The sequence below is a fragment of the Micromesistius poutassou genome (assembly GCF_964030765.1).
Source record: "Micromesistius poutassou genome assembly, chromosome: 21".
In the NCBI taxonomy this organism is placed as follows: Eukaryota; Metazoa; Chordata; class Actinopteri; order Gadiformes; family Gadidae; genus Micromesistius; species Micromesistius poutassou.
The window spans coordinates 10,215,270-10,242,818 of record NC_140291.1 but is presented as its reverse complement, the minus strand read 5'-3'; the positions used below and the strand labels follow the sequence as shown (position 1 = coordinate 10,242,818).

Below are 27,549 nucleotides of genomic sequence, written 5' to 3'. Positions count from 1 at the left end.
CTCTCTCTCTCTCTCTCTCTCTCTCTCTCCCCCCCCCCCCTCCCTCCCTCTCTCCCTCTCTCTCTCTCTCTCTCTCTCTCTCTCTCATCTCTCCTCTCTCTCTCTCTCTCTCCCCCCTCCCTCTCTCTCTCTCTAGTAAATGAACTGAGGCTCATTCCCGTCCTCCAACTCGTCCCGGGTCACCCAGTTCTCCCACAGGGTGATGCAGACGCAGGGCGAGTGGGAGTTCCTCGGCCTGGCCGTCACCAACGACATGTTTGTCCTCGGGGAACAGAACTGGGATCAGATCATATACACGGTGCAGAGCTCCCCCGGAGACACGGAATAAACACACAAACAACCCTTTGTTGTATTCTCTCGTTTGTGCAAAAATCAAATGCCCTACACTATCCTTCAGTACCTTCTCTTCCCCTCCAGATCTCCATGAAGAGGAGGCCCCTCCTGCATGTCATCAACTTCCTGCTGCCCGTCCTCTTCTTCCTGTGTCTGGACCTGTCCTCCTTCCTCATCTCCGACCACCGGGGGGACAAGCTGGGCTTCAAGGTCACCGTGCTGCTGGCCATCTCCGTGCTGCTGCTCATCCTCAACGAGATCCTGCCCTCCATGTCCAACCGGACTCCCCTCATAGGTGGGACCCCTCCCCTCCCCCCCACCCCCCCCCCCCCCCCCGTCTGATGGCTTCTACCTGGACACAGGAAAGGGCCAATAAGAAGTGTTCTATTACTTATATTCTACAATCATTAACATGCTTTGTGTTCGGTTCGGTCCCCCCAGCCACCTACTGCATCGTGATCTTTGCCATGATGCTGCTGAGTCTCCTGGAGACGGTGTTCGTGACCCACCTGATGGAGAAGGACTCCCGGGAGCGAGGCATCCGGGAGAGGGAGGCCGTCCCGGTGGAGGACCTGGAGGGCGAGCAGGACAAGGCCGCCTCAGCCAGCTCCTCAGCCTCCCCAAGCTTCCCCAGCTTCCCATGTACATGTGAGTAACAAGGAGGCCGCCACAGGAACCCCACCCTGTCCACCAAGTGTCTTTTTTCCTCCCCCAAAAAAATGTGACTATGCATAAAGTTGGAATAGACAGTGAATCTTGTGAATCTTATTTCACGTGTTAACTCGCCAATGCGTTACCTTCCAGCAGAGAAGAGCTGCGCTCGCTGTGCGTGTGTCTGTGATTGGTCGAGGTCCGACACGCCCCGTGATCATCTGCCAATGGCTGAGCAGGTAAGCTCTGTCATCGCGCTTCCCTTCCTTCACTCTTCAGACTGGAAAACAAGAGACAGAAAATACGACAGCTTGAGTAAGATAAGATAAGATAATGTACGTCTTAATTACAGATGGGAGATAAGGGTGTCAAAGCAGAAAGTACAGGAAATTAATAGGAATTAAAGTGATAGAATAAGAAGAAAACATTGTTTTATTCTTAAATATGAATAAAACACACCACAAAAAACACACAGAAAATATATCCAAAAATCCAACCTTTGAGCAGTAGAAGTGTGAATGCAAAAAAGGGAAATATGAACATTATAGATGGCTGAGGTTGGCGCGATGGATCGATGTTTACGCTACATTAGGGAAGCCGTACAAGTGGCCATGAAGCCATTACCGTCCTGCTGGCTTCCCCGCCAGACCGCAGAGAACCGGGACGGCCGTCCGTCCAGGCTGTGAGCCTGCTGTCCTCTGGTCCGCAGGTCGTGGACGGCGGTCCCGGTCCCGCGGGGGGCGACGCCCGCCTGTGTGGGATGGTTCTGCGGGAGCTGAGGGAGATGAAGGGCCTGGCCCTGGCCTGGGGCCGACAGGCCCGCGGAGGGCATCCCGGCTACTGGACCCGCCTGGCCTATAGGATCAACGTGGTGTTCTTCATGTTCTATGTAGCGGTGGCCCTGCTCTTCCTCACCCTCATGATAAAGGAATGGCAGTCCTAGAGGAGGCTCCTCCTTCACATGGACGTTACATGTGAAGGAGGAGGCTCCTCCTGACGTTCCATGCTCAGAGGAGGCTGAGATGAGGCGGAGATGTTGGGCCCCCCTCTGTACATGCAAGGCAGAAGAAGAGACCTCCAGCCACTGGATGAATGTGTTGTGACCCTCTGTTGTATGAAAAATGTGTCAGTTTGTTGTTGTTTTACTATATTGCAGTAATTGCACGTTTAGAATGAACAGGAAAACACAGGAAATAGATACTTTTAACAACAACCCAGGCTGTATAGTTTGCAATTTACTTGCTAATGCATTTGTTGGATTCATGTTTATTTTTTGAAATATACACACCGTTTACAAGATTTGTATCAGCGTCAACAATATAGAAAACACACGAACACATACTCTCTAACACACTCTCTCTCTCTCTCACACTCTCTCTCTCTCTATCACAAACACACACAAACACACACACACACACACACACACACACACACACACACACACACACACACACACACACACACACACACACACACACACACACACACTCTCTCTCTCAGACACTCACACACACACACACACGTTTCCTCAGCAGTGTCTCGTGATCTATTGGTGCGTTTATTGTTGCGTGAGTGGACTCTCTGTCCTCATTATCTGTCCAGATTTCTCCATCCTGTCAGTAAAATCCTCCCTCCTCATCTGTCACTCAGAAGCTAATCCAATGGCGTTCATTGTGCCTCACTACACAACAGTCCAATATAATAATATTTATGTGTGACATGTGACTTCCCTTATGGCCTCATGGTTCTGGAGCTGCCACCATGGGCCCACCGGCGACTCTTGATAAAGATGGGAGTCTTTTACCATTAAGGGATTCCGGGAAACACACACACACACACACACACACATGACCACACAAACGGCCACACACACCCAAACATACACATGCAAACACACAAACACACACACACACACACACACACACACACACATACGTACATGCGAATACCAGTGCACACACACACACACACACACACACACACACACACACACACACACACACACACACACACACACACACACACACACACACACACACACACACTTACCATTGAACACATCCAGATCTGAGCCAGAGTAGACAGAGGTATAGAAACATATGCAGAGCTCTGACCCATCTCAAGACTGAACATACAACAACAGCATAGCTATATAAAGGACTAAGATGCACATTGTTTTCCTCCTTCTGTTCTTCATCATAGGTAAGACTGCATTACAACATTAACACTAACAGTAACACTGGCTGTAATGGTTATATCTCTAAAGTGGTCTGGTATGATTTGGTGATCGTAGCATGTGTGCATATGGTGTTTATGGTGAATGTATTTTTTCTAAAAGCTGTCTATTCTGTTAACCTTCAATTTGTGTGATGGCTGACCCCCATGGATTACAGTGATTGTGGTTCTCAGAAATTAAAAGATTGTTCACTGCACTGTACGGTTTCTGTTTTGATAACGATGGTAACAATGATAACGATTGGTTTTGTTTGTGATTAAAGATATATGTCAAACTGCAGTTGAGTGATTATTATAGACACAAAGGCGTGCTCATCGCTTCAGCCAATGTTTGCATTGAGCATATCAATTGAGTACACACTATCGTGCACAGAAGGTTTTTTTATGACTGATAAACAAATGAACATTGAAAAATTGACCATCTGTGATCAAACATAATTTTGGTGTTAATTGACAGAAAATATCAGAGTCAATTGAATATCAAAATAGGTCTGTGAAGCATTGTTGCCTCCTAATTTTCTTTTCTAGAACACGTTTCTCCTCAGAAAGTGTGCTGCTATCAGGATGTTTTGGACCATTTGAACATCAGCAGTAAGAACGAAAGGTACAGTGCAACGCGGCCGGTGAAGGACCACACCCACCCTACCATCCTGCACATGGACGTGTACATCAGCGCCATTCTGAGTGTGGTAAGAATCATTTGAACACAACATCCGGGCACGCTTAGTGGCTTTCCTACTCTGTGTGGGCTTCAGGTTGTTTGTAAAAAACGTGGAATTGTCACTCAGATGGACCGTTGTATGATTGTACCTCAAAGTCAGAGTACAGTTTCAGCAGTGGAACTTGTGAAATAAATACTATGATAAGGGTTTACACAATGGTACAGTCTAAGTGTGGAATTGATATACAGTATGAATCAGAGAATGTACTTCGACAACATTAAACCGCCGTTTCAGCCCTATACAGGATACAGGCTTCTGTGCTGTGCAGCAATAAAGCCTTTCTGTTTGTGTCATCCTATGGATAGATATTATTCTACATGATATCTTTTTGTTTGTTTTCTGACAGAACGAGAAAGCCCAGAGCTTCTCTCCTCTCGTCTGGCTCCAAATGGTGCGTTTAATTTGCAATACGATGAAAATAGGATCATCCTCATCATCATCCTCATGATGATGAGGAGGAGGATCTCCCTCACCGATGGCTTCACTGTATAAATAACATGACACTCCTCAATATGGCTCACCCCCTGCAGACCTGGAACGACGAGCGGATCTCCTGGGATCCGGCGCAGTTCTGTGGGATCTCTGAGGTTTCTCTTCCCAAGGCGTTCCTGTGGAAGCCGGACGTCTTCATCTTTGAGATGTGAGCGAGCGTTATTGAAAAATATACAAAACAAAGGCCTATCAGCTCAGCTATAGGAGGCAGATCAAGTCAAACATTCTCTGTCAGTGGTTAAACAACACAAGGACAAGGATGAAGTGAAAGTGTTGTAACATTTGGTTGACGATACGTCTGAGAGCATGTTGAATGCTCGGAGATAAACAACTTATGTTAACGAGTCATGGGTTTTTGTATTGTTTAACATGATAATGGTTAATTGTCTCACTGTTGTTTCCATTCATGTACGTGTGTGGCTATGCGTGTGTGTGTGTGTGTATGTATGTGCGTGTGTGTGAGGACATGTGCATGTGTGTGTGTGTGTGTGTGTGTGTATGTACATTTGTATTTGCATGTATGTGTGTGTGTGTGTGTATGTGTGTGTGTGTGTGCGTGCATGCGTGCACATGTGCATGTGTGTGTATATCTGTGTGTGTATTTGTGCATGTGTCTGCGTGTGGCAATCTCCAGGACGAAGCGCGAAGAGGCCCTGCCCAACCCCTACCTGCTGATGAGCCACGAGGGGCAGGTCTACATGGAGGACGACCTCAAGGTGGTCATCACCTGCAAGATGGACGTGCACAAGTTCCCCTTCGACACGCAGAGCTGCAACATCACCGTCACCTCCATCGTCCACAGGGGTGAGGCCACCGCCGGGGGGCTCTGGGTCTTAACGCTGACAGCAGGTCTTCAAAGGGGCTGTCGGTACGATGCCAGCGCTTACCACATAGTATTTCTCTGCCTCTCTCGCTCTCTCTCCCTTCTGCTCTCTCTGTCTCTGTCTCTGTCTCTTTCTCTCTCTCTCTTTCTCTCTCTCTCTCTCTCTCTCCCTCTCTCTCTCTCTCTAGTAAGTCAACTGAGGCTCATCCCGTCCTCCAACTCGTCCCGGGTCACCCAGTTCTCCCGCCGGCTGATGCAGACCCAGGGCGAGTGGGAGTTCCTGAGCCTGGCCGTCACCAACGACACCTTCTACCTGTCCGGATACTGGGATCAGATCATATACACGGTGGGCAGCCACACTCACACTCACAGTCTTGGTAGAGCAGAGTATTGCTATGATCAACTCACCATACTTATTGTTGAATTTGTCAAATGTCGGAATCTGAGTTATTAAAATATGATAATCTGCATTGTTGGATAGGTGTTATAGGTAATCACGCTCTGGAAAACCACAATTATTTAAGTTAGATAATGAATATATATATACAGTATACTATATGTTAATTTTCAAAGTTTCACAGGCTAAGTGACCACTGAATCTATATTCAGTGGTCGAAGGGCTGTAACTCAAAACACTAAGCGGTCAACATAAACTCTGCCGGTTCAGTAGAAAGCCCATTAGATCTATTAGGGAGTGACCAGGAGATTTAGAGCACTACCGGCACAGCTATGCACCACAATAAAATATCTCTCTCCACGTTTATATCACGGTTAAAAAGTGAAGTGAAATGAAAGTAGTTTCATTGTGTATATAATACATCCCTCAACGTCGATTCATAGAAAGAAAAATCTATATGAATAGATGGATCAAATATAATCAATTCTGGAATATGATTAAATAGAAGTAAATCTGATTTAAATTCCTAGAAGAGAATCTCTTATCTGTCTGCTATGGCTGTCCTCATCTGTGAGAGAAACAACGGTGGCGGTGGACACCCTCTTCCACTGTCCGTTGTAAGTCTCTGGAGGGGGCCATGCTGTAGTCCTACTGTTTAAGAGGCTACTTCTCACTCCCAACGGTAAGTTGGGACGACTGGCTTACCGTTACTGGCTCTCTCTCCTTTCATCAGCTCACCGTCTGGCTAATGTCTCTCGCTAATGTCTCACACATTACACAAACAATAGTCCTGCTTTTTTTGTACGATATGAAAATAAAATGAACGCGCGATAACACAATAGGATCCGGGGGAACAATAGGGTACAGGCCACAATAATGATTTCTGTTCAGTTTGTACACTGTTTGATATTTGGGGATATTTTGCTTCTATAACTTGGACACTTTCGTAACATACATAACACATTCATTACCAATGGGACACATATAAATGGTTTGTTTTCATGATTTTACATTCCAATCTAACGCACTCAAATGACACATGGTTAGTTTGACAACCTCAGAGTTGCTAGAAATGTTCAGAGGGAATGTTTGATATGTTTGACTTCATCTTCAAAGTCAATATTGTTTTTTACATGACATAAAAATAGTTGCTGTAACGAGAAAACCCATCCTTTCCTTATTGTTTATTATTACTCGGATGGATATGTGGCTACGGCATTTACATAAAGTGCTACTTGGGGAAAATCCATATATCCTTGACCCTTGATGAAAGGATCATTACCACCACAGCCTTCTACATCCTGTTGATGAAATAGGACGGGGTTAGTTATTAAAAGAAATAAAGTACGAATTGACTGGTTCTGCCATTATCTCTGTGAGCTTGAAGGGCAGCCTGCCCTGCTTCACCACCTTCTCTTCCCCTCCAGATCTCCATGAAGAGGAGGCCCCTCCTGCATGTCATCAACTTCCTGCTGCCCGTCCTCTTCTTCCTGTGTCTGGACCTGTCCTCCTTCCTCATCTCCGACCACCGGGGGGACAAGCTGGGCTTCAAGGTCACCGTGCTGCTGGCCATCTCCGTGCTGCTGCTCATCCTCAACGAGATCCTGCCCTCCATGTCCAACCGGACTCCCCTCATAGGTGGGACCCCTCCCCTCCCCCCCACCCCCCCCCCGTCTGATGGCTTCTACCTGGACACAGGAAAGGGCCAATAAGAAGTGTTCTCCACAGTCATTAACATGCTTTGTGTTCGGTTCGGTCCCCCCAGCCACCTACTGCATCGTGATCTTTGCCATGATGCTGCTGAGTCTCCTGGAGACGGTGTTCGTGACCCACCTGATGGAGAAGGACTCTCGCATCCTGCTGGAGGAGGCAGAGCAGAAATGGAACAGGGGTTCAGACTCCTGTCGTAACACATGCAGTACGTTGTATCGCTTTCATGGTTTTGAAGACCTGTCAAGACCTTCCTTACAGCCTCCTTAATCAAATGCGCTCTATGTGAGCAGGCTGATTAGAAGTGGGATAACAAGCCATGTGTTGTATCCGAACCGTGTCATTTCAGAGGAGGGAAACTGCACTCAGGGCTCCTCCACCTGCAATGGATCTGATGGCGGGACCTCACAAGAGCTGCTTCCTGTGTCTGACCAGGTGAGTGCTGCAGGTGGAACAGCCACGAGTCACTATTTTTTAAAAGAGTACTGCTTCAAAAGAGTACTGTGTGTTAAATACAGTTTTAAAATCCCGGTCTGCAACATTAACTCTGTTTCCGAGACGAAATTGTGGAAAGATCTGACCAGTGAGGTCCTTGGTCTGGGGATTCAGTTCTCCATTGCTCCAAATCGGACAAACAACCTCAATGACATGAATTGTCCGCGACTTTTTTGTGGAAACAGAGTTGATATTGCTGACCATGATTTCTTTCCACAAAACACACGTGAAGCAGTACTTCAGAAATGAGCCTAACGAGCCGTTAGACAACTTAAAGACGTGTGTCTGACCACAGATGTTACGGGGTGTTTCAGGGCGTCAGCAGGAACCCCCAGAGGTCCGACCCCCACCCGCTGCTGCTCATCCTGGAGGAGCTGGGGGAGATGAGGTCCCTGTGGCGGACCGGCGGCCCCCAGGGTCCAGGAGTGAACGCCGGCTACTGGACCCGGGTGGCCCGCAGGATCAACATCGCCTTCTTCACTTTCTATCTCACCGCTGCGTCACTTTTCCTGATTTTCCTGTTTATGGAATGGAGCTCTTAGAGAGGGCATGGACGTTTTGGGGTTTTGTTGTTGAGTAGCCTATGTTAAGCGGTATTTAATGTTGCATTGTGCTATCTGATGTTGGCTTTGTTTTATATTTAATTTAAGGTCTGAGAGTGAATTATGTTATGGTAAGTTATGTAAGGTTAAGTCATGGTATAGCACGTTGTCATGGAAGGCCTTTGTTATGTTACGCTAAATGATACTACTATATAATACTAATAGTAATACTGTTAGTAATATAAAAATATTAGGGCTGGGCAAGTTAACGCGTTAATTACGCGTTAATGCAATCTTATTTTAACGCGATTAATAGAAAGGGACGCATTAACGCACATTCTCTGTTTTTTTTTTTTTTACTTTGATTTTGAAAGGTTTTGCCAACAGAATGTCAACATTCATATTAGAAATCATTTTTGTTTTTAGTTCCACTTACTTTACATTCAATTACACTTGCAGTAGGCCTAAGTGACTGCCTGATTACAATTCCCAAATCTGTGGCGCTACTTATTTCAATTTAGCTACACTTGTAGTAACTGTTGGTTTACAATTGTACTAATTAACTGCCTGTTATAATTCCCAAATCTGTGTTGTTCCTTAATTTTCATATTCAACCCACACTGAGTGAGTCAAAAAAACTCCCTCAAGATCACTTGGTCTAGTTTTTGCCTATTAAGTACATTTGGTATGAATGATAATGTGTCATTCGATTTGATAATTTAATTTAACTTCAATTAGAGTGGATGTGATCTATGTGGATACTATGTGATTAATGGCGATTAAAACGTTTAATCATTGTCCAGCCCTTATAATAGATTGTCTGGAACAATAGTTCCAGACATCCACTTCTGCCTTGTTGTATGTAGGAGGGGCCTAATCAAGTTGCAATCAAATTATGATGATTAATTCATTATTTCTTTGTATTTGTCCATCCCTTTTGTAATGTCCACCGAGGGCTGCATGCTTGCGTTGAGTCAGTTGTCAGTTGAAACCCAGGGACCGCGGCAGAGGCTAATATTCCACTGTGGGTTTAATCTGTTGCTCTGACAACAGCCTCAGAGGATCCACTATGACACGTGTCTCTTTCATGTTCCTGCTCCTCGTTTCAGGTGAGCAGATCTGTTCTTGTAGTAGATGTAGATCAAATAGAGTGTGGTATTTAAATGAATCATAAAAAAAAGATTTTGATGAATACAAATGTAAATTACTTTAGTGGTGTTGTAAGTGCAATTGTCAATATTTGTGTCAACATATTGGCATAGTACCATATCGGATTGTATTCAGTTCATGTAGATGTACTTTTTATTTTTAATAATTCAATTTGAAAATGTACAATCTTTGTGGCAATAACTGATTATGGTTTTGGTTTTGGTTTATGGTTATGGTTTATTATGGTTTTTAGATTTTTTTTTTCATTCTGAACAGTCAATCTAGCATAAATGTATTATGGGTTTAAATAAGTAATTTATAAATAATTGTGCTGTAAAGGTATGGATCATTAAAATATAGTTTTTTTTTAATACCATGCTTTTCCCAATGCAATATTCAAAAATGTTGCCGTTGTCTTTTATATTAAATGTATAAATATACAGAAAGATCATATGTTATAATAAAGCCAATGACGTAATAAAGCCTCATAATGAAAAAGAAAGAAGCTCTGAATTACGGAATGACAGCTGGATCACACAATGTTTCTCTGCCTGCCTCGCCCCTACTGATGGTTCCTGAGTGACCACAGCCAGCATTAACCTGACCATGCTGTGTTGTGTTGTGGTTCATGTTCATGTTTCTCTGGTTTGAGTTAATGGCTGGCAGCTCCTAAACGGAGGAGAGAAGGTCAGGTAATTAAGGGAGAACCTGAGTTTTTGAATTGATGAAACACTTAGATATCTCCACAAACAAGATGGCAAACCCTAATGGGTCCTGTGTGCGCGCGCGTGTGTGTGTGTGTGTGCGTGTGTGTGCGTGTGTGCATGAGATGAGAATCACGCATACTTCCATTTGGCAGGAAATCACATTATAATTTCAGCCCATTTGAGTTGTACAATCCATTAAGAATAGTTAATAGTTGCCATAATACACACGTCAATAGACACCGCACACACACACACACACACACACACACACACACACACACACACACACACACACACACACACACACACACACACACACACACACACACACACACACACACACACGCAGCATCCCCCATTCACATTCATGTACGAATGAGTCAGCCCAAACTTTGGATTTGGATGTCAACCAACCAATAAACTGATTTAATTATGATTTTAGAAATAGAGAGTGTAAGTGAGAGTGTAAGAAATAGAGTGTAAGTGAATGAACAATATTGAAATGAAATTAGATTTAATTTAATGAGTTTGAGTGAATGAACAATATTGCTTCCTATGGGCCATTTCCGTATTCATATCATGGTGTACTTAAGCTTGCCGCTGCCCTAACAGCTCTCTTGTTGTCAGCTGCAGAGGCCTGGGCTAACGATGAGGTGTCAAGCGAGAGGGTGTGCAGCTACTTTGATGTTCTGACACAACTGAACATCAGCAAAGGCAACGAGCTATATACAATGACTCGCCCCATCCTGGACTACAGAAATCAGACCATAGTACATCTAGAGATAGCCCTCTATGGCATTCTGGGTATGGTAAGTGTGTGTGTGTGTGTTTGTACACGTGTGTGCGTATAAGCATTACCATGAAAGTTTTTATATATGAAAAAATCTCACGGTAATGCTAATACGTATATAAACAATTTATATATATACATATGTCTGTATATGTTCTAATATTTGTTTGCTCTCAGGATGAAAAAGAACAGATGTTTGTTGCTTCTCTCTTGACTTCCATGGTGAGCTCTCTGGATGGGCTGGGATTTGAATGATTGTTCTGTGCACCTCAGAGATTTTATTAAATAAAAATGTCTTTACATATACATGGCACAAAACCTTTTACCCAAAACGACGGCCTCCCATTCTGTTTCTAGCAATGGCACAGCGATCTGTTCTCCTGGAAACCCGAGGATTTCTGTGGCATTAGCTACATCCCCTCCATTCCCAAGAAGCTCATGTGGGAACCCGATATAATCATCGAGGAAATGTGAGTAGTGCAGTCCTGCACAGGACATCATAACTCAGCAGTGGTCCTCCTGTGTACCCATTTGCTTAGAGTTACCACTGCCATGGCAAGGGATTTAAAACCAGTGGGGCCACTCATGGATCAAGACAATCAAGACGATTGTTAGAAGGCCATTATCTTAGTTGATGACAAGGCTAGAGTAGCTAAATAAATCGTTAAAATATCCATAACGCTGAATGTGATACCGGTGTAATTCAAACTAATACGCTCCCTTCCTTTCCAGGATTGCGGAAGACAAGGCCCCTCCCTCGCCCTTTTTGACCCTGTACTCTAACGGGACCGTTGAGATGAATAGGGGCATGGTGGTGGTCAGCACTTGCCTCATGCAGATCTTCAGCTTTCCCTTCGACACACAGAGATGCACTCTCACTTTCAAGTCCATCACTCACACCGGTGGGTGTTTTGTAGGGTTTTAAGATGGCATATACATGTATACATCGACCTGTACAGTAGTTGAAGTGCATGTTGTATTGTATTGTATGTGTCTGTATGTGTGTGTGTTTGAGTGTGTGCAGTGCACTTTATATTATACATGTATATTTAGGAGATGCTTTCCGGTACTTTTTCGGCTGGAAGTCGAACTATTGTTCTGCTCTACATTTGTGCTTAGGTTCTGGTTATGCTTGGTCATTCTCAGCTGTTGAATCGTCATGTTTGTCCCTCTCTTCTCATTTCATTTCAGACAAGGAGTTGAGGCTTCTTGCCCAGGGTTCCAAAGCAGCCACCAGGATGACTCGCGCGGTGTTGCGGACGCAGGACGAGTGGACGTTCTGCAACGTGAACGTCACCAAATTCAGTGAAGACTCCATAGATCACATAACATACACTGTACGTCTTTACTCTGCATGTATCACAAAGTGGGTACACAGCCACATGACCACATGTGCATGACCATAACATGCATTTGATGCACGTTGTCATATCTGATCGGCACAACCTGTGTTGTGTTTTACCCAAGATCACGATGAGGAGAAGGCCGGTCTTATACGTCGTCAACCTCCTGTTGCCCATCTGGTTCTTCATGTGCCTCGATGTGGCCTCCCTGTTCATCTCTGAGAAGGGTGGAGAGAAGCTGAGCTTTAAGGTCACGGTGATGCTCTCCGTGACTGTGCTGCAGCTCATCCTCAACGACATACTGCCCTCCACGTCCAGCAGGATCCCGCTCATAGGTGAACACACTGCAGTCAATTTCCCCGTTGCTATTGACACGTGAATCAAACATACCAACATACATATATGAATATTAATGGTTCTTCTTTTGTTACCACAGCAACCTACTGCGCTGGCATATTCTCCCTGATGCTGTTGAGTCTCTGCGAGACCATTGTGGTGATGCACCTGATGGAGAAGGACTCCCACTTCAAAGTGAAGGAGGAGGAAGACTGCAGTATGGACGAGGACAAAAAAGATAATGGTAAGTCTTCCTTAAAGGTTAAAACAACAATATAGAAAATGTTGTAGGATCAGATATAAATGCAGATTTTATCAAAACATCTTTCCGGCTTCGATAAATATATAGGAGGATGATTATAAGCTATTTAATTAAGTTAAAGCTCCTTTAGTTAAGATTTTACAGTTGTAGAAAGAGTTCAGAGAAAAGCACAATCTGGAATCTTAACCAAAGAAACATCCCCTCTCTCTCTGCTCCCTACATTTGTTCGACATCAAGAAGGGTTGCATTTCAGCACATTTTACACACCAATTGTCGATGGATGGCTATGCTATTTCTAACAAATTACACACAGATATTAACTTGTGAATCTTAATGGGCGACAGCACCTTTACGTTGAGTTGAATTTAAATATTTAAAAAATCCTTGCTTAGCGACAAGCTTGGAATGACAAGCATTGAAGAGATGTGCTCTTAAACTGTGAATTTGAGGGAGAAGATAAGCATTATTTTTTTTAAACACTACATTAATCTTCTTCTTCAAAACGTCTCAATTTTAGATAAGAGCGGGCAAACCTGTTTTCATATTTCTGATCGACCTGTGAGCACAACATCTTCGCTGCTTCCTGCGGTTCAAGAGGTAGGAAAGACATGAACAGCATCAAAAGGTCCACATGTGTTGCGCCTGTAGCGAGGCATCTTGTGATGGTTTTCCTCTCTCCCCCAAAGGGTAAGCCAGGCGAGCCGGAGCTACACCTGGTGGTCTTGGGGTTGTTGAGGGAGATAAGGAAGGCTTTGGAAACTCGACTGAACGGTGGCCAGGATGGAAATGGGAAGCCCGGATACTGGACCTGTATAGCCAAAAAGATCCATGGAGTTTTTATTTATATGTATTTATTCTCAATCTTTAGCTTTGTGTGCTATATGGCTGCAAGGTGGTATATTGTTGTACACCATGACGCCACTCCAGCTTCACAATGCTAACAGCCTTTGAGAAGGGTTTACAAATCTTTGGCATTGAACAGAAATTAATTTCTGTTATTTCAAGTGTTGGTGGTATATATTCTCTCTCCTATCCTTATCTGTTAAAATGTGTGTGTGTGTGTGTGTTTGTATGTGTGTCTTTCAATTTTAACTACATGAAATGGATACATTTAATCATATTTGCTGCTGTAGGTGAGATTTAAAGAATCTTGCAAAATCTTGCTTTCCTCTTCTCAAATATACTCTCTATCTTTACAACTCCCAAATCGTACAGTTACATAAACGTAACACGTTACGTAACATAAAGCACAGAATGTAGATATAATAAGTAGCATATAATAGTATGCGTCAAAATCCTTACCACATGTGGAACTGTTCAGTATTACCAGAGAATGGCATTACCTCCATCCTTCTCCGATGCTGCAGGTGGCGCTGTGGTCCTCTGTGTTCATGAAGTTGTTCTTCTTCTCTGACAGCTGCAGCCTCATCTCAATCTGTGACGTGGATTTTCATTCAAGGATTCCTCAGTCCCTGTATTGTACCAACTAAATAAATTGGCACTAAGCTTTATTTCACATTCTCCGATTTATTCAGACGTTCTGTCCTTTATTTGGTCTTCATAGTACATCATTATACCACAGAAGATTTAACAGGTAAGCTAAACCCTACTTTGTATCATGGATAACAGTTAGTGCTGTCAAAAGGCAATTGCTCACTTTGTAGTATACTAATAAATGAACTGCTCGTCTAACAGTCATACAAATCAAATCAAATGGACTGGGATCGTGATACCTCTTACTACGCTGGGTTTATGGGCCATGTTCTTTTTCAAGATGATGACATGCGTTAGTATTTTCTCCCCTAACGTTACAGCCACAGGTACCACGATGAGTAGAGGCAAAGTGCTGAACCTGAAGGATAAGATCAATGGAAATGAAATGGACCTCAGTCTCTGCAACCTGTCCGAGGTTCCAGTCAAAGAACTCGTAAGTTGATTGCTTGATTTTGTGTTATATTTTCTCGTTAGCTCAACGTAGTGAGTTATCTGCAGGTCCCCCGTCTGTTATCCATAGCACTGTGCTGACAATAGGCCTCACGTTTTCTTTTCCTATCCTCTTTCCCGTAGGCTGCGCTCCGAAAAGCGACGGTTTTGGACTTGTCTTGCAATAACATCACATCACTTCCTGTAAGTCCTGCAACCGACACCCACTTTGAAGCTATCATATTAGCATTTTGAAAATGAAACGGGACACTAAATGGGCCAAACTGAATCTGTGTATTTTGTTTTGCCTCATGCAGCCAGACTTCTGTAAATTGACTCACCTGGTCAGGGTAGACCTGAGTAAGAACCAGCTGGCCTCTCTCCCCGATGACCTGGGTTCCCTCGTGAACCTCCAGCACCTGGACCTGTACAACAACAAGCTAACAGGCCTCCCTGTCAGCTTCTCTCAGCTACGGGTCAGTCACAGACACCGCACCCCTTCCTTTAGCTCTTCCTGATTATTTAAGCACCAGCACGCTCCTCTTCAGAGCACCATGGCTGTGGTGTTTCAGGCCTCTGGTGCGATGACCCATAACTCAGGGTTTTAAATCAACCTTTATCCTGTCTCTCCAGAACCTCAAGTGGCTGGACCTGAAAGACAACCCCCTGGAGACAGAGCTGGCCAAGGCGGCGGGGGACTGTCTGGATGAGAAGCAGTGCAAACAGTGTGCCTCCAAGGTGAGTCAGTGAGGGGGAGAGCGGGAGAACCCAGGCGACAAGAGCGCAGTCCTCATGGGTGTATCTGTATGGTGTGTGTGTGTGTCGCTCGCTGTCCATCATGTCGATTGTGCCACTGTTGATGAGATGTCTGTCTGAATGTATTATTTGCTTGTGTTTTTGTCTTACCCGTAGGTTCTACAGCACATGAAAGAAGTCCAGGAAGAGGTGGACAAAGCCAGAGAGAAACGCTTCCTGAAGGAGAGAGGTGAGTCTTCCAACACCCAAGGTCTGATCTTGTCGCCTGGAACGAAGCCTTATGGCCACGTTGCTCCGTATTCCATTTGCATCCGGTTACTGTGTAAGCAGACGCAAAGCTCTGTGGATAAGCACAGTGTGCAGTTCTGATTGTAGGATGACATTTAGATTAGATGTTATTCCTGTTCATACGCACTCAATCAATTGATCTTTTAATTGTAAATCAGAAGTGGACAATTGTTAAGGATTGTGGCGAGGCTTACGTATGACTTATGGCTATGAGCTAAAGTATAAAAATCCTTGTTCTTGTTCACCCATTGTTCAAGACAATACCTTTTGCGACTGCTCATGCCACTGTCTTCCTACATCCTCACCCTCCTCCTCCCCCCCCCATTCAGAACAAGAGAAGAAGAAGGAGGCCAAGAAGAGGGAGCGTGAGGCAAAGGAGCGCGAGGTTCGGAAGCAGGAGAAGGCGGAGGAGAAGGAGCGGAGGAGGATGGAGTACCAGGCCCAGCTGGACGCCACAGCCGCCCAGGAACACCAGAGGAAGAAGAAGGAGGAGAAGAAGAAGAGGAACGGGCTGGCAGCAGGTGGGTTCCCCGGTCTGGTGAGCAGACCTCGCATGGATGAGGAATAGATCTGTTTTGGAGGATTGCTTTGAATACGCAAGTAGGGAGGATTTAGAGGATAGAAATCGGATGGTAATGTATTAATACAATAAGGCACATTTGTCCAAGTAGTGTACAAATGTAAATATTTATTTGATACTTTGCCCTCACCAGTCCTAGTGACATTTGTTGCAATATATTGATTCCCCACATTTAAAACCTCACATAAACTTGTAGTATGTTCAAACGAACTCCCTTCTTGTTAAATCCCTTTTTTCAGTTGATAACTGTTCTGGTTTCACGAATTGAGGGTGAACATTTGTGTTGTTATTTTTCAAATGTAGAAAGTTACTCAATGGGGAAATTTCTCTAGAGTAAAAGAAGTCTGCCACTTCGAGCAAAGAATGCCCCTTTCCCTTGCTGCTATGGAACCCCTTGTGTCAGTTTTTTCTAAAACAGACGACGGCTCGCAGAAGTTCCTCTGCTGAAACAGGGGACACTTACCCTTTAAGACTAACACAACCGTGTGTCCCCTCCAGATAAAAAAGCTGCCGCTGAATCCGCCCCGAAACCGCGGCGCTCTCTGATTGGCCTGCTGTTTAAGCTCCTCCTCCTGCTGCTGCTGGGATTGGCCGGCGCGGCGGCGGCCTGCCAGCTGACGGACCTGCGCAGGGAGGCGGCGTGTGTGCCGGTCACCACTGCCCTGGAGCAGGGGCTGGTCTGGGCCCGGCGGCAGGACGTGCTGCTCAGACAGCTGCTGAAGGACTGGTCCGCCATGGCCAAGGAGCTCCTGGAGTCCAGCCAGGCGTCTAAGAACTGAACCGAGGTCTGGTTCAGGCGCTCATCACCGTGGGTTCCCGCTGTCATGTGTGTGTGTGTGTGTGTGTCTGGAAATGTGGGATAATTTACTTTTTTATTGCTTTGTTGACTAAACTTAACTGCGGAAATTGTGAATCTCTGTAAGATGGGAGCCCACGTCCCCCCTCCTGCACCCCATCCATCCTGCATGAGGGTGTGAAACTAAATCTGGATCGGTAGAAAGCAGGGCAAAGGACAAATGTAAAAAACAAAAGCAAAGGGCCTCTAAAATTCCTATGGAATTGTTGTTGCTGTTGGCTCCCGTTTGTACTGCCTATCTTTTTTTATTTTTAACATTGTCTTTAACATTTCTCTGCACCATGCCTTATGCTTACAGAATGCCAGCTAACACTCAGACACAAGGCATACCCAATGCGTTGATTTGAGGGACTCAAGGTATTCATTTATGTTAGGTTGCTCTCTGTGCTGTTTAGACTTCTTAAATCTACAGCCAGTCATGATTTTCCTTTAGGTTACTGTCCAATGCTGAATATAAGGAACGTATGCTAAAAATAGACAACCTCGTTTTTTTCTTAACATTAATTATCTAAGGTATCACCAGTGTATACCATTTTGATGGGATATCCGGGCATTCATTTAAAGACGATGTGCAATAATTAGAATTTAAAAGTGAAATTTTTGGTCTCTTTGATCTGTCATGATTTGTTAGAACAAATGTTGCTCATGCTACATGTGATCACATCGTCTATCTGTGGAGATGGGAGATCCGAGGTCACTACTGATCACTGAAATGCAAATTGTGCCGCTTCACCTGAAATGATGCCAGAGGCAGTGTTTTGGAATTATTTTGTAGAGCTTTGACCAAATACTTCATCATTATTATTAAAAGGTTCTACGCTGCAGAAAAGTCTGAAAGTCATGTCTCAAAATTACATCCTAAGGTCATCAGTTTGGCGCAAAAGTTGAAAGACAGCTCATGATCATCATGATGATGCCAATGTGGAACATGAGCCCAGATTCCTTCACCGTCATGATTCCCGTCCAAAAGACTGACTTCATGATGGCCTGCCATACGATAAGGATTCCAAGGCTGTGGCTAGGGACTCTGTAGACTTGACGCCGTTGCACGCAAGGTTCTGGGTTCCATTGCAGATGTCCACGGTCTATATTTAGTTTCTGCTATATATAGTAACTGAAGGTGATGACGGCATTGGTGAGGAGCGTTTTGACCACTGTGATTTACGTTTAGGGCATTTTTTTAGGGCTTTTATCCAAAGCGACTTACAACCATTCATACCCACATTCAAACCCCGAAGGCGGCGTCAAACGTGCAAGGCGACAGCCAGCTCATTGGGAGCAGTCATGGTTAGGTCTGTGTCTTGTTCAGGGACACCAAGACACTCAATTGGGGAGAGCAGGGGATCGAAGTAGCAGCCTTCCGGTTACAAGTCAACCCCCTCCACCTCCCGAGCTAATGATTCTCTCTCTCTCTCTCTCTCTCTCTCGCTCTCGCTCTCTCTCTTATGATATGATTAGACGTAAACGCAATCATGCAAATCATCTGGGAGTTGATGGTTGTTAAATAAGTGTTACACATGTTTACAACCATGGATATAATAGTCTGTATGACAGACATTTATTTATGCCACCGTCTTGAAAAAGATCAATACAGGATGGCTTGTTTTGGTTGCTGTAGTTACAGTGGTGTCTTGTATACTTGCCTGATTTGATAGGCTTTCTTGGTTTCTCTTTGAAATGAAATGCATTTTTTGGATCTTTGACCCCAATCATGCCACAAATGACACAATACACAATATTATTCTGCTATCTCTACAAAGACTGTCACACATCTGCATGTGTGTTCATGCATTGCCACAAACACCAAGAGCGTTCTCAGCCCTGTTTTCCTAGAGCTTATGGGAATTGTAGTCCAGAGAGGTCTTTTCCGCTGGGGGCTCCCCAACTTGTCTCGAGGGACTTGCCTCACACACACACACACACACACACACACTAGAAGTCCACAAGCAGCGATGGCAGCTTTGTTAGGTTGTTGTCATGACACCCGCTCCGGTGGGCTGGGATGAACGGCGCTGGTATTGTCTTTCCTTCATGTACGCCATGTCACCCAGGAGCTTGGTCCGGACGGACGGGTCCACGTTCATCCCCAGGGTCACCTCCCGGAACACCTTGCACACAGACAGCTGCAGGGAGACCAGAGGCACAGGGTTGAGGCGGAGTGATACCTCTGCAGGGTCACAGGTCTCTTATGTCCGTGGTGCCGCCCACAGAGGCCATCGCCGTGGCTTACCAGCCCCTCTACCGTTGTGGTCGTTCCGGCCTTGTTTTCTGGTTTGGTGATGACAAACAAGTTGAGACAGTGGCGGTTTCGCACGCATACACGTTTATCTTTTTGTCGATTCCGTCTCACTGAATCAACGTTGTGGTCATCTGCACACACGGAGTCACGGACGTAAAGGCTCGCATGCTGGCCCACCCATGTAGGTATCTTCTACGCAGAAGTATAACTTGACCCTCGGATTCAAGAGGCCAGTAATCATTTCTACAATGGGAGCCGTTTGTGTGAGTGAGTGAGCGAGCATGTGTGTGCGTGTGAGGGACCGTGTGTTTGGGTTTGTGCGTGCGTGCGTGCGTACTACGTGCACTTGCCTCTTGGAAGTGGAGCTTCTTGAACATGGCGATGCTAACCGTGTTGTCCAGGCCAATCTTGGCCTCAAACTTCTGGATCCCCAGCTTGGACATTCCTTTGGACAGGACATGGTTTAACTGGAGGGCCAGGTGGTGGCAACACCTGATCACTTAGCATCTGAATAAGACTGATGATATATTGCTTTAGGCATATATGACCATATTGGTTGGCTTTGATTGGCTCTGCTCACCATAGCACAGCATCATGCATGTGACCTCCTTTCCAAGACCCTTCCCCCGGTAGCTGGGCTCTGTTCAGGACAAAGCAATGTGCAGAGAAAACCTCAATATAGAGAACTACCTGTAGATTACTATTTATAGAGTAGTACCTGTAGAGTACTAGCTGTAGATTACAATTTATAGAGTAGTACCTGTAGAGTACTAGCTATAGATTACTATTCATAGAGTAGTACCTGTAGAGTACTAGCTATAGATTACTATTCATAGAGTAGTACCTGTAGAGTACTAGCTATAGATTACTATTCATAGAGTAGTACCTGTAGAGTACTAGCTATAGATTACAATTTATAGAGTAGTACCTGTAGAGTACTACCTGTCGATTAGTATGTATGTATAGAGTATCTATAGGGAACAACTTATAGAGTACTACATATACATTACTCCATAGAGTTATACGTATAGAGTACACCATATACAGATCAATTCAAGAAAAGGTATTTAAAAATAGACCAAAAAAATGTATAACCTAGATACATAAACAAAATGAAATGAAACAGTATGCATGAATAACGCATGTACAGTATATATTTGAACACGGTATAAGATAACGGGTGTGTCACCAGCGATCATGATCTCCAGCTCGGCCAGGGAGAGGTCACTGGGGTCGGTCAGGAACATGTTCACATCTCCCACCATGCACTGCTCTTCCTGGGCCGCGGGGTCTGACCACAGATGCTTGTCCAGGATGATGAAGGTGCACTCTGGAAGCAGAGCACAGACTGATGCTTAATGCGTGGCAACAAGAAAAGAAACAACGAGGCAAAAGAAAGGAGGAACATATTAAGGAGGAAACAGCAGAAATACCACAGCGGGGAGATTACAAATGGTGGTTTAATGATGTAGTGATTGGATGTGGGTCGATCATTAATGTGCATTCATATTCCAAAGGTTTGGTGGTTGTTACCAAAAGCCAAACTTGATGATCACATCTATCATTTCAATTAATTGAATCTTAATTCTTAATTTAAATGTTCTTTTTTTTTTATGGTTATCGGTTCAATATGTCGGTTCTGCATTATCCAAGTGTACAGGAGAGCCATGATGCAGCATACTGTCGTTGTCCTCCCTCCAGCTCCGCTGCATCTCGTACTCCTGCTCCAGGGAGAGGGGCTCCGACGCCGTCAGCTGCTGCAGCTCAGGGGACTTCATCCACTCGTGATACCTAACGCAGATTATGGACGGGAAAGAGAAGTTATAAAAATGAAAAAGACATTGTATTTAGCCTGAGATCATAACACAAAAACACATGCAAGTAGTGACTGAGGCTTCATGGAGGAGGCTAGTGTTGTTTAAACCTCCCGATGAATGGTACCACACTGACACTTGGTCCACTGTCAGCCAGCAGTCTATATTTTATGATTTTATGACTTATTAAATAAGCGTGACAAAATAACAGATACACTGAATAGGTTATTACCTGGGCACATGATTGGCATTGTAAGGCACCAACACGACTTTGTCTCCTTCAAGCAAAGTGTTTTCATTTATCCTCATTATGTTGAATCCCGCGTGCTGGGAATTCTTATCAACGTTATAAAAAATGTGTTTAAATGTTTGTTTTATTGATGATATATCCAACACTTCCTTATTTGTTACTAGGCGACTCTTCTTTTCTTGCATGTGTGTAATGGGGAATAACGGGTTTACATTCATTAGCGCCACCTTCTGAGCCCTCCAGGAATGACCTGACCGTGATTGTGAATGAAAATATCCTTCAAATAAAATAAATGATTATATGATTAAAGAGTAATAAGTAAGTCAAAACGTCGTTGTAAATGATTTGATCTATTACTTCATATTAATATTATAATATTATATTATAATTATTTTAATACTTCATATTAATATCAACCAACTACTTTGTCTTTTCCACATTGTTCCATGGCCCCTTTCATTATAACATGTTAGATGCCTGTCCTCATATCATTGTAGGGCTACTTCTCCTTTTATTTTCATCCCACGATGTTATGAAAAACTGAGCCAAATTTATTTTTGTTATTATTTGGTTGTGGTGGGGTGGTCCTCACTGCTTTCTTGTCTTCTCAACTCTCCCAACCACCAAACTCTTTTCTGAGGCTGTTAAATAAATACAAGCTGATCTCTAGTCACCATGTGCTGGATTAATCTGTAAATCAGGATCACAGCAGGGTGGCGCAGGCCTGAGTTACAGACAGATGAGGTAAATACGAGTCGTTGGCAAACTGTTCTTAGTTGAAAGAGGCTTACTTCTTCCTATTGGCAAACTTAGTCAGTATCTTACTGACTAAACCAATTCTGGGGCCTTCTGTCTTACATAAGATACAGTCAACGGTGACCCAAACACTTTTTAATACACTATCCACCTTCATGAGATAAAAGGACATATTATACAGTATATGCAGGGCTTTAATTTTCATCTTCTAAACAACATAATAAACCAATTAACATAATAATTGAATTTCTTACAAACAGCAATATGTATGTATGTCTGTGAGTGTCTCTCTGACAGACAGACACACAGACAGAAAGCCAGACAGACAGCCAGTCAGCGAGTGCGTGCAGCGTGTGTGTGTGTGTGTGTGTTTGTCTGTGTCTGTTTGTCTGGGTGTCAAAGGCCTCGGCCCAGGCTGTGCCATTGTTTGACGGGCTCCTGTGTGGGGTTCACCATGTCCATCCAGTGCTGCAGCTGGGGGCCTCTGGCGTACATGAAGGGTCCCAACACGACCACCCCCAGCACGGCGGCACGCTCTGGGGGGGGAGACATGGACACATAGCTGGGATGAATAACGAGCAGAATGGCCTCCTCACAAAATCCTGGATGGGGACTAGTGATCATGCTTGCTGGGTTTTTTTTTTTTTAATGTTTCTTTGCCTGGAATTTCCCACTGTGAGAAGGATTTAGACAAGGTTAAAAGCACATCGCTGAAATGAGACTGTTGACTGTCAGTAAATGAAAGGGTCCTACAGTGGGACTACGAATACTATTAGTCAACACTCGCAATAAATCTATCAGCGGAAATCTATCAGCATGACATGTGTTGACAGCTAATCTGCGTAACTAACCTGTGTGTGGCGGTTGATTCGGATGACAATGAAAACCGCTTTGCGTCATGGGATATTAGGTGTAAATAAGTCGGATGCAAAGTTATTTTACGGTGTACTATCGTATCGACATTAAGTAGTCGACTACTGCAAAACAAAATGGTGATTCCCTAAATAGTGCACTATTTACTATAGTATATATATACTATAGGGCACAGGGGGACCGGCCATTCACATGGTTCTGGTGTCCATGTTGGTTCACGTCCATGTTTCTACCTCTATCCCTCTCTGGTGTGTGCCAGCCTTTTCCCTGCACCTGCACCCTGCCCTGGTGGTACGGCTCTACCTGGACTCATGGGGTGAGGCTGCTTCAGCTCCAGCCTCACACAGACCTCGTCCAGGTGCCGGGGTCTCAGTTTGAAGGTCATCCTGTGGTTGAGGTGAGGGTCGGCCCCACCACACCTCACCAAGGAGCTCTTCTTGGTCTTCACCACCTGGGTGTGTCTCTGCAGGCTCACCTGGGAAAACACCCCTGGGGGATCGTACACACACACACACACACACACACACACACACACACACGCACACGCACACGCACACACACACACACACACACACAGAAACACACCCACAAACACACATACAAACAATCTTGGTTTTAAGATGTCCCTATATCATCAGCTAAAGAGCTAAAAATAGAAGCCCAAGGAAGCAAGGAAACTGTGTTTGTGTGTTTATGCCTGCGTGTGCATGCGTGTGTGAGTGTGCATGTGTCCATATGTGTGTGTGTGTGTGTGTGTGTGTGTGTGTGTGTGTGTGTGTGAAATGGTTCCCTCTAGTTCCACGTCATCACTAGCTCCCCCTTCCACCTCGCTGTCAACCCCAAAGGACGTTCCAGTTTCCCACCGCACCGCACTGTGACAGAAGGGGCCCCTCCAGCGGCTCCTCACCTGTGTCACTGAGCAGCTGCAGGCCGCGGGCCCTCAGCACCCCCAGGGTGAGCCGCTGGAGAGAGGGGCTGTAGTCCATAGAGACCTGCACCTCTCCCAGCTCTGAACACTGATGACACACACAGAGGACAGGACGGGAGGACGGGGGGGGGGGCGGGACATAAAAGTTAAAGTGCGAGACATAAAAGTTGAATAACTTCCGATATGAACAGCTATGAATGCAACAGACTCGTGGGTCGATTGCTCATGCCCTTCTGCAGGGGGGGGGGGGGGGGGATTGACAAACATAATAAGCACCACAGCTTAAACACAGCGCTCCAAAATTTGTACCACCTCTCCTTTAAATTATTATTATTTTTTTCCAGAATCAAGCCATTGAGGAGCAGCTGGGGGAGTTGGGCTCTTGCTCACTGATGCCTACAGGTTAGCGTTCTATGAACAGCGTTGGGCGGGTTGGTGCACCATGGACGGGGGGTCCTGTACGTACCTGTGTGTGGGTGTCCGTCTCCAGGTCTCTCCAGAGCACCCGGCCGGCCCCCCCCAGCTGGCCCTCCAGGGGGCACAGCGCCCGGCCCACCACGCGACGCTTCCGCTGCTGGGGCTCCACGCTCAGCACACACACACTGAGCGTGCTCTCAGACACACACGCTGCAGACACCTATAGGGAGCGGATGGGGGAGCGATTGAGGGAGAGGGAGAGAGAGAGAGAGAGAGAGAGAGAGAGAGAGAGAGAGAGAGATAGAGAGAGAGAGACACATATTGTGGAATACTTGTGACAACTTATTACAACAAATGTGTGTTTATGTGTGTATGTTTGTTTATGCGTGTTTTTGTGTGTATGTGTGTTTATGTGTTTATGTGTTCATGTGTGTATGTGTTTATGTGTGTATGTGTGTATGTGTGTATGTGTGTTTTTGTGTGTTTATGTGTGTATGTGTGTATGTGTGTATGTGTGTTTTTGTGTGTTTATGTGTGTATGTGTGTATGTGTGTATGTGTGTATGTGTGTATGTGTGTATGTGTGTATATGTGTGTATGTGTGTTTTTGTGTGTTTATGTGTGTATGTGTTTATGTGTGTATGTGTGTATATGTGTGTATGTGTGTTTTTGTGTGTTTATGTGTGTATGTGTGTATGTGTGTATGTGTGTATGTGTGTATGTGTTTATGTGTGCTTATGTGTGTTTATGTGTGTACGTGTTCATGTGTGTATGTGTGTATGTGTGTATGTGTGTACGTGTGTATGTGTTCATGTGTGTATGTGTTTATGTGTGTACGTGTGTATGTGTTCATGTGTGTACGTGTGTATGTGTTCATGTGTGTACGTGTGTATGTGTTCATGTGTGTACGTGTGTATGTGTTCATGTGTGTACGTGTGTATGTGTTCATGTGTGTATGTGTGTCTAACCCTGATGAAGCAAGTGAGTTTTCTGCAGACTCAGGCTGTCATCACGGACGGCACGAGGCCAGTGAAAACACCACGCTGTCAAACTCCAGTTTACCTGGAAGACGAAACACTCGGCGAGCTCGGGGTCGGGCCCCGGGCCGCGGGCCCTGGCCTGCCGGGGCCCGCGTCGGTCGTCGGGCAGCAGCTGCAGCTCCACCAGGGTCACGTTGCCGTGGAAACAGGGCGGGAGGTCGCCGAGGCGCAGCAGGGACACCGTGAGCTGCTCGCTGGACCGCCGGTACTCCACGGCGAAGCAGAGGCGGGGGGCGGGGCCGGGGGGCGGGGCCACCACCTGGTCCGGGGCGGGGCCAGGGTACAGGCCCTCCAGCAGGGTTCCCATGGGGTACCAGCCTGAGGAGACCCCAGGATCAGATACACACCAGTATGGATACGGTCCAGAGGTAAGAATGCGGTCTACAGGTTAGAATGCGGTCTACAGGTTAGAATGCGGTCTACAGGTTAGAACGCAGTCTACAGGTTAGAACGCAGTCTACAGGTTAGAATGCGGTCTACAGGTTAGAATGCAGTCTACAGGTAAGAACGCAGTCTACAGGTTAGAATGCGGTCTACAGGTTAGAATGCAGTCTACAGGTTAGAATGCAGTCTACAGGTTAGAATGCGGTCTACAGGTTAGAATGCGGCTACAGGTTAGAATATGGTCTACAGGTTAGAATGCAGTCTACAGGTTAGAATGTGGTGTACAGGTAAGAATGTGGTCTATGATAGAGGTATAAGGCACATGTATGTGTATGTAAGGAAAACATGTGTGTGCATGTAAGTATAAGGTACATGTAGGAGGTGTATGTACATAACTATAAGGTATATGTATAAGGTACATGTATGTGAATGTCAGTATAAGGTATATGTACATGATATATCTACTGATTGTATATGTGAGTATGTTCTCAGATAGCTAACCATACACACACCTCTGATGAAATCACTGAGTCTTAAAGTCAATGCTTTTATCGAAAAGCGACTTTGGACGCAGATACAGAAAATGTAAGAGAAGGAAGGGATTAGTTGTCTTGTGCAAGGATTCCAAGGACATTGAGACCTTTTAAACTCAGACGCCTGGGTCGGACTTACTCCGGACGCAAAGGGATCCACGATGAGCCAAGATGTCCCTCTGGCCGTCCACCCCCATCCCGTCGCACCTGCCCTGCCCCTGGCCCGTCAGAGCGCCAGCGCTTCTGGGTTCAAAGCGTGGAGGGACAGTGAAGGGGATCTCATCGTACCTTTGAGCAAAGAGACGTGGAATGAACGGAAGTCCAGGGAGACACTTTGTGTTGTGTATTTTTTATGGTCTTCAACATAAGCAATTTTTTGCCAATTTAATTAGGGGGTGGGGGGTGGTGGGTATCAGTATGAGGTCAGAGTAGATGATTATGGAAAAATATATATATATTTTGAATAACGCTGCATCAAAACGTCATAGCCTAGGCTACAGATTCGACATGTTATGTGTGCATCGTTAGGGTTACCTTTTTGGAGAATTTCTTCTATATTTAAATTGCATTGTATGCTGACTGTGCAAATAAACCTTTCTCAAAGTATTCTCATTTGTTAGGCTCTGTGCAAGCTATTTTTTCAGAACATTTTAAACAAATTATACATTTCAAAAGTGATGGGGACATAATCGACTATTTCAAAATGTGGTGGGGACATGTCCCCAGTGTAAGTTACACCTATGATAAGAGCTACAGGGACAGGTACATCTTAGGGGGCTTTTCTTCCTCACCTGGGCCAGGAGCCCTGAGAAACTTGCAGCACTGGAGCAGTGCATACTGGGAACAGGGGCAAGGTTGAGATCAATTCTTGGTATTGACTTTGCACCTTTCTCCTCCATAGGCAATACCCCAAGATACAAATACAC

The 27,549-nt window shown here is 45.0% G+C and overlaps 4 protein-coding genes across 5 annotated transcripts; 2 read left to right on the top strand and 2 right to left on the bottom strand.

Moving 5' to 3' along the window:
• Positions 1 to 9,469: 9,469 nt before the first annotated feature.
• Positions 9,470 to 13,928, top strand: LOC311367216 (5-hydroxytryptamine receptor 3A; the record flags this gene model as incomplete). Its single annotated transcript, XM_084486057.1, has 10 exons — positions 9,470 to 9,509; positions 10,869 to 11,065; positions 11,224 to 11,268; positions 11,404 to 11,516; positions 11,779 to 11,948; positions 12,238 to 12,383; positions 12,514 to 12,724; positions 12,826 to 12,969; positions 13,505 to 13,584; positions 13,674 to 13,928. 10 exons carry the CDS (start codon positions 9,470 to 9,472, stop codon positions 13,926 to 13,928), a joined length of 1,401 nt encoding a protein of 466 aa, XP_084342183.1.
• Positions 13,929 to 14,415: 487 nt separating this feature from the next.
• lrrc59 (leucine rich repeat containing 59) lies at positions 14,416 to 18,207 on the top strand. Of its 2 annotated transcripts, none has more exons than XM_084485442.1 (8): positions 14,416 to 14,581; positions 14,802 to 14,914; positions 15,055 to 15,114; positions 15,228 to 15,386; positions 15,544 to 15,648; positions 15,823 to 15,895; positions 16,284 to 16,475; positions 17,033 to 18,207. In XM_084485442.1, exons 2-8 carry the CDS (start codon positions 14,816 to 14,818, stop codon positions 17,311 to 17,313), a joined length of 969 nt encoding a protein of 322 aa, XP_084341568.1. In that variant the 5' UTR covers positions 14,416 to 14,581; positions 14,802 to 14,815; the 3' UTR covers positions 17,314 to 18,207. The 2 variants fall into 2 exon arrangements, with proteins under 2 accessions (XP_084341568.1, XP_084341569.1); XM_084485443.1 differs by having other exon boundaries at positions 14,779 to 14,914.
• Positions 18,208 to 19,000: 793 nt separating this feature from the next.
• nat9 (N-acetyltransferase 9) lies at positions 19,001 to 21,899 on the bottom strand. The gene is made up of 6 exons (XM_084485446.1): positions 21,676 to 21,899; positions 21,311 to 21,420; positions 20,819 to 20,959; positions 20,210 to 20,269; positions 19,980 to 20,074; positions 19,001 to 19,513 (listed from the first exon to the last, which is right to left on the bottom strand). The coding sequence occupies exons 1-6, from the start codon at positions 21,876 to 21,878 to the stop codon at positions 19,355 to 19,357; spliced, it is 768 nt and encodes a 255-aa protein (XP_084341572.1). The 5' UTR covers positions 21,879 to 21,899; the 3' UTR covers positions 19,001 to 19,354.
• Positions 21,900 to 22,845: 946 nt separating this feature from the next.
• Positions 22,846 to 26,820, bottom strand: syt15 (synaptotagmin XV; the record flags this gene model as incomplete). The annotated part of the gene is made up of 6 exons (XM_084485595.1): positions 22,846 to 22,985; positions 23,626 to 23,797; positions 24,186 to 24,338; positions 24,717 to 24,887; positions 25,729 to 26,024; positions 26,763 to 26,820. The coding sequence occupies 6 exons, from the start codon at positions 26,818 to 26,820 to the stop codon at positions 22,846 to 22,848; spliced, it is 990 nt and encodes a 329-aa protein (XP_084341721.1).
• Between the last annotated feature and the right edge of the window lie 729 nt (positions 26,821 to 27,549).

Excerpts from the sequence above, each read along its gene's own strand:
- lrrc59 (XM_084485442.1), top strand. The coding sequence starts at position 14,816 with ATGAGTAGAGGCAAAGTGCTGAACCTGAAGGATAAGATCAATGGAAAT. Across the intron at positions 14,915-15,054 it reads AGGTTCCAGTCAAAGAACTC|GCTGCGCTCCGAAAAGCGAC; the intron begins GTAAGTTGATTG and ends TCTTTCCCGTAG. Across the intron at positions 15,896-16,283 it reads ACGCTTCCTGAAGGAGAGAG|AACAAGAGAAGAAGAAGGAG; the intron begins GTGAGTCTTCCA and ends CCCCCCATTCAG.
- nat9 (XM_084485446.1), bottom strand. The coding sequence starts at position 21,878 with ATGCAAGAAAAGAAGAGTCGCCTAGTAACAAATAAGGAAGTGTTGGAT. Across the intron at positions 20,075-20,209 it reads ATGCATGATGCTGTGCTATG|GAATGTCCAAGCTGGGGATC; the intron begins GTGAGCAGAGCC and ends TCCTGTCCAAAG. Across the intron at positions 19,514-19,979 it reads AGAAGCTCCACTTCCAAGAG|CTGTCTGTGTGCAAGGTGTT; the intron begins GCAAGTGCACGT and ends GTCTCCCTGCAG.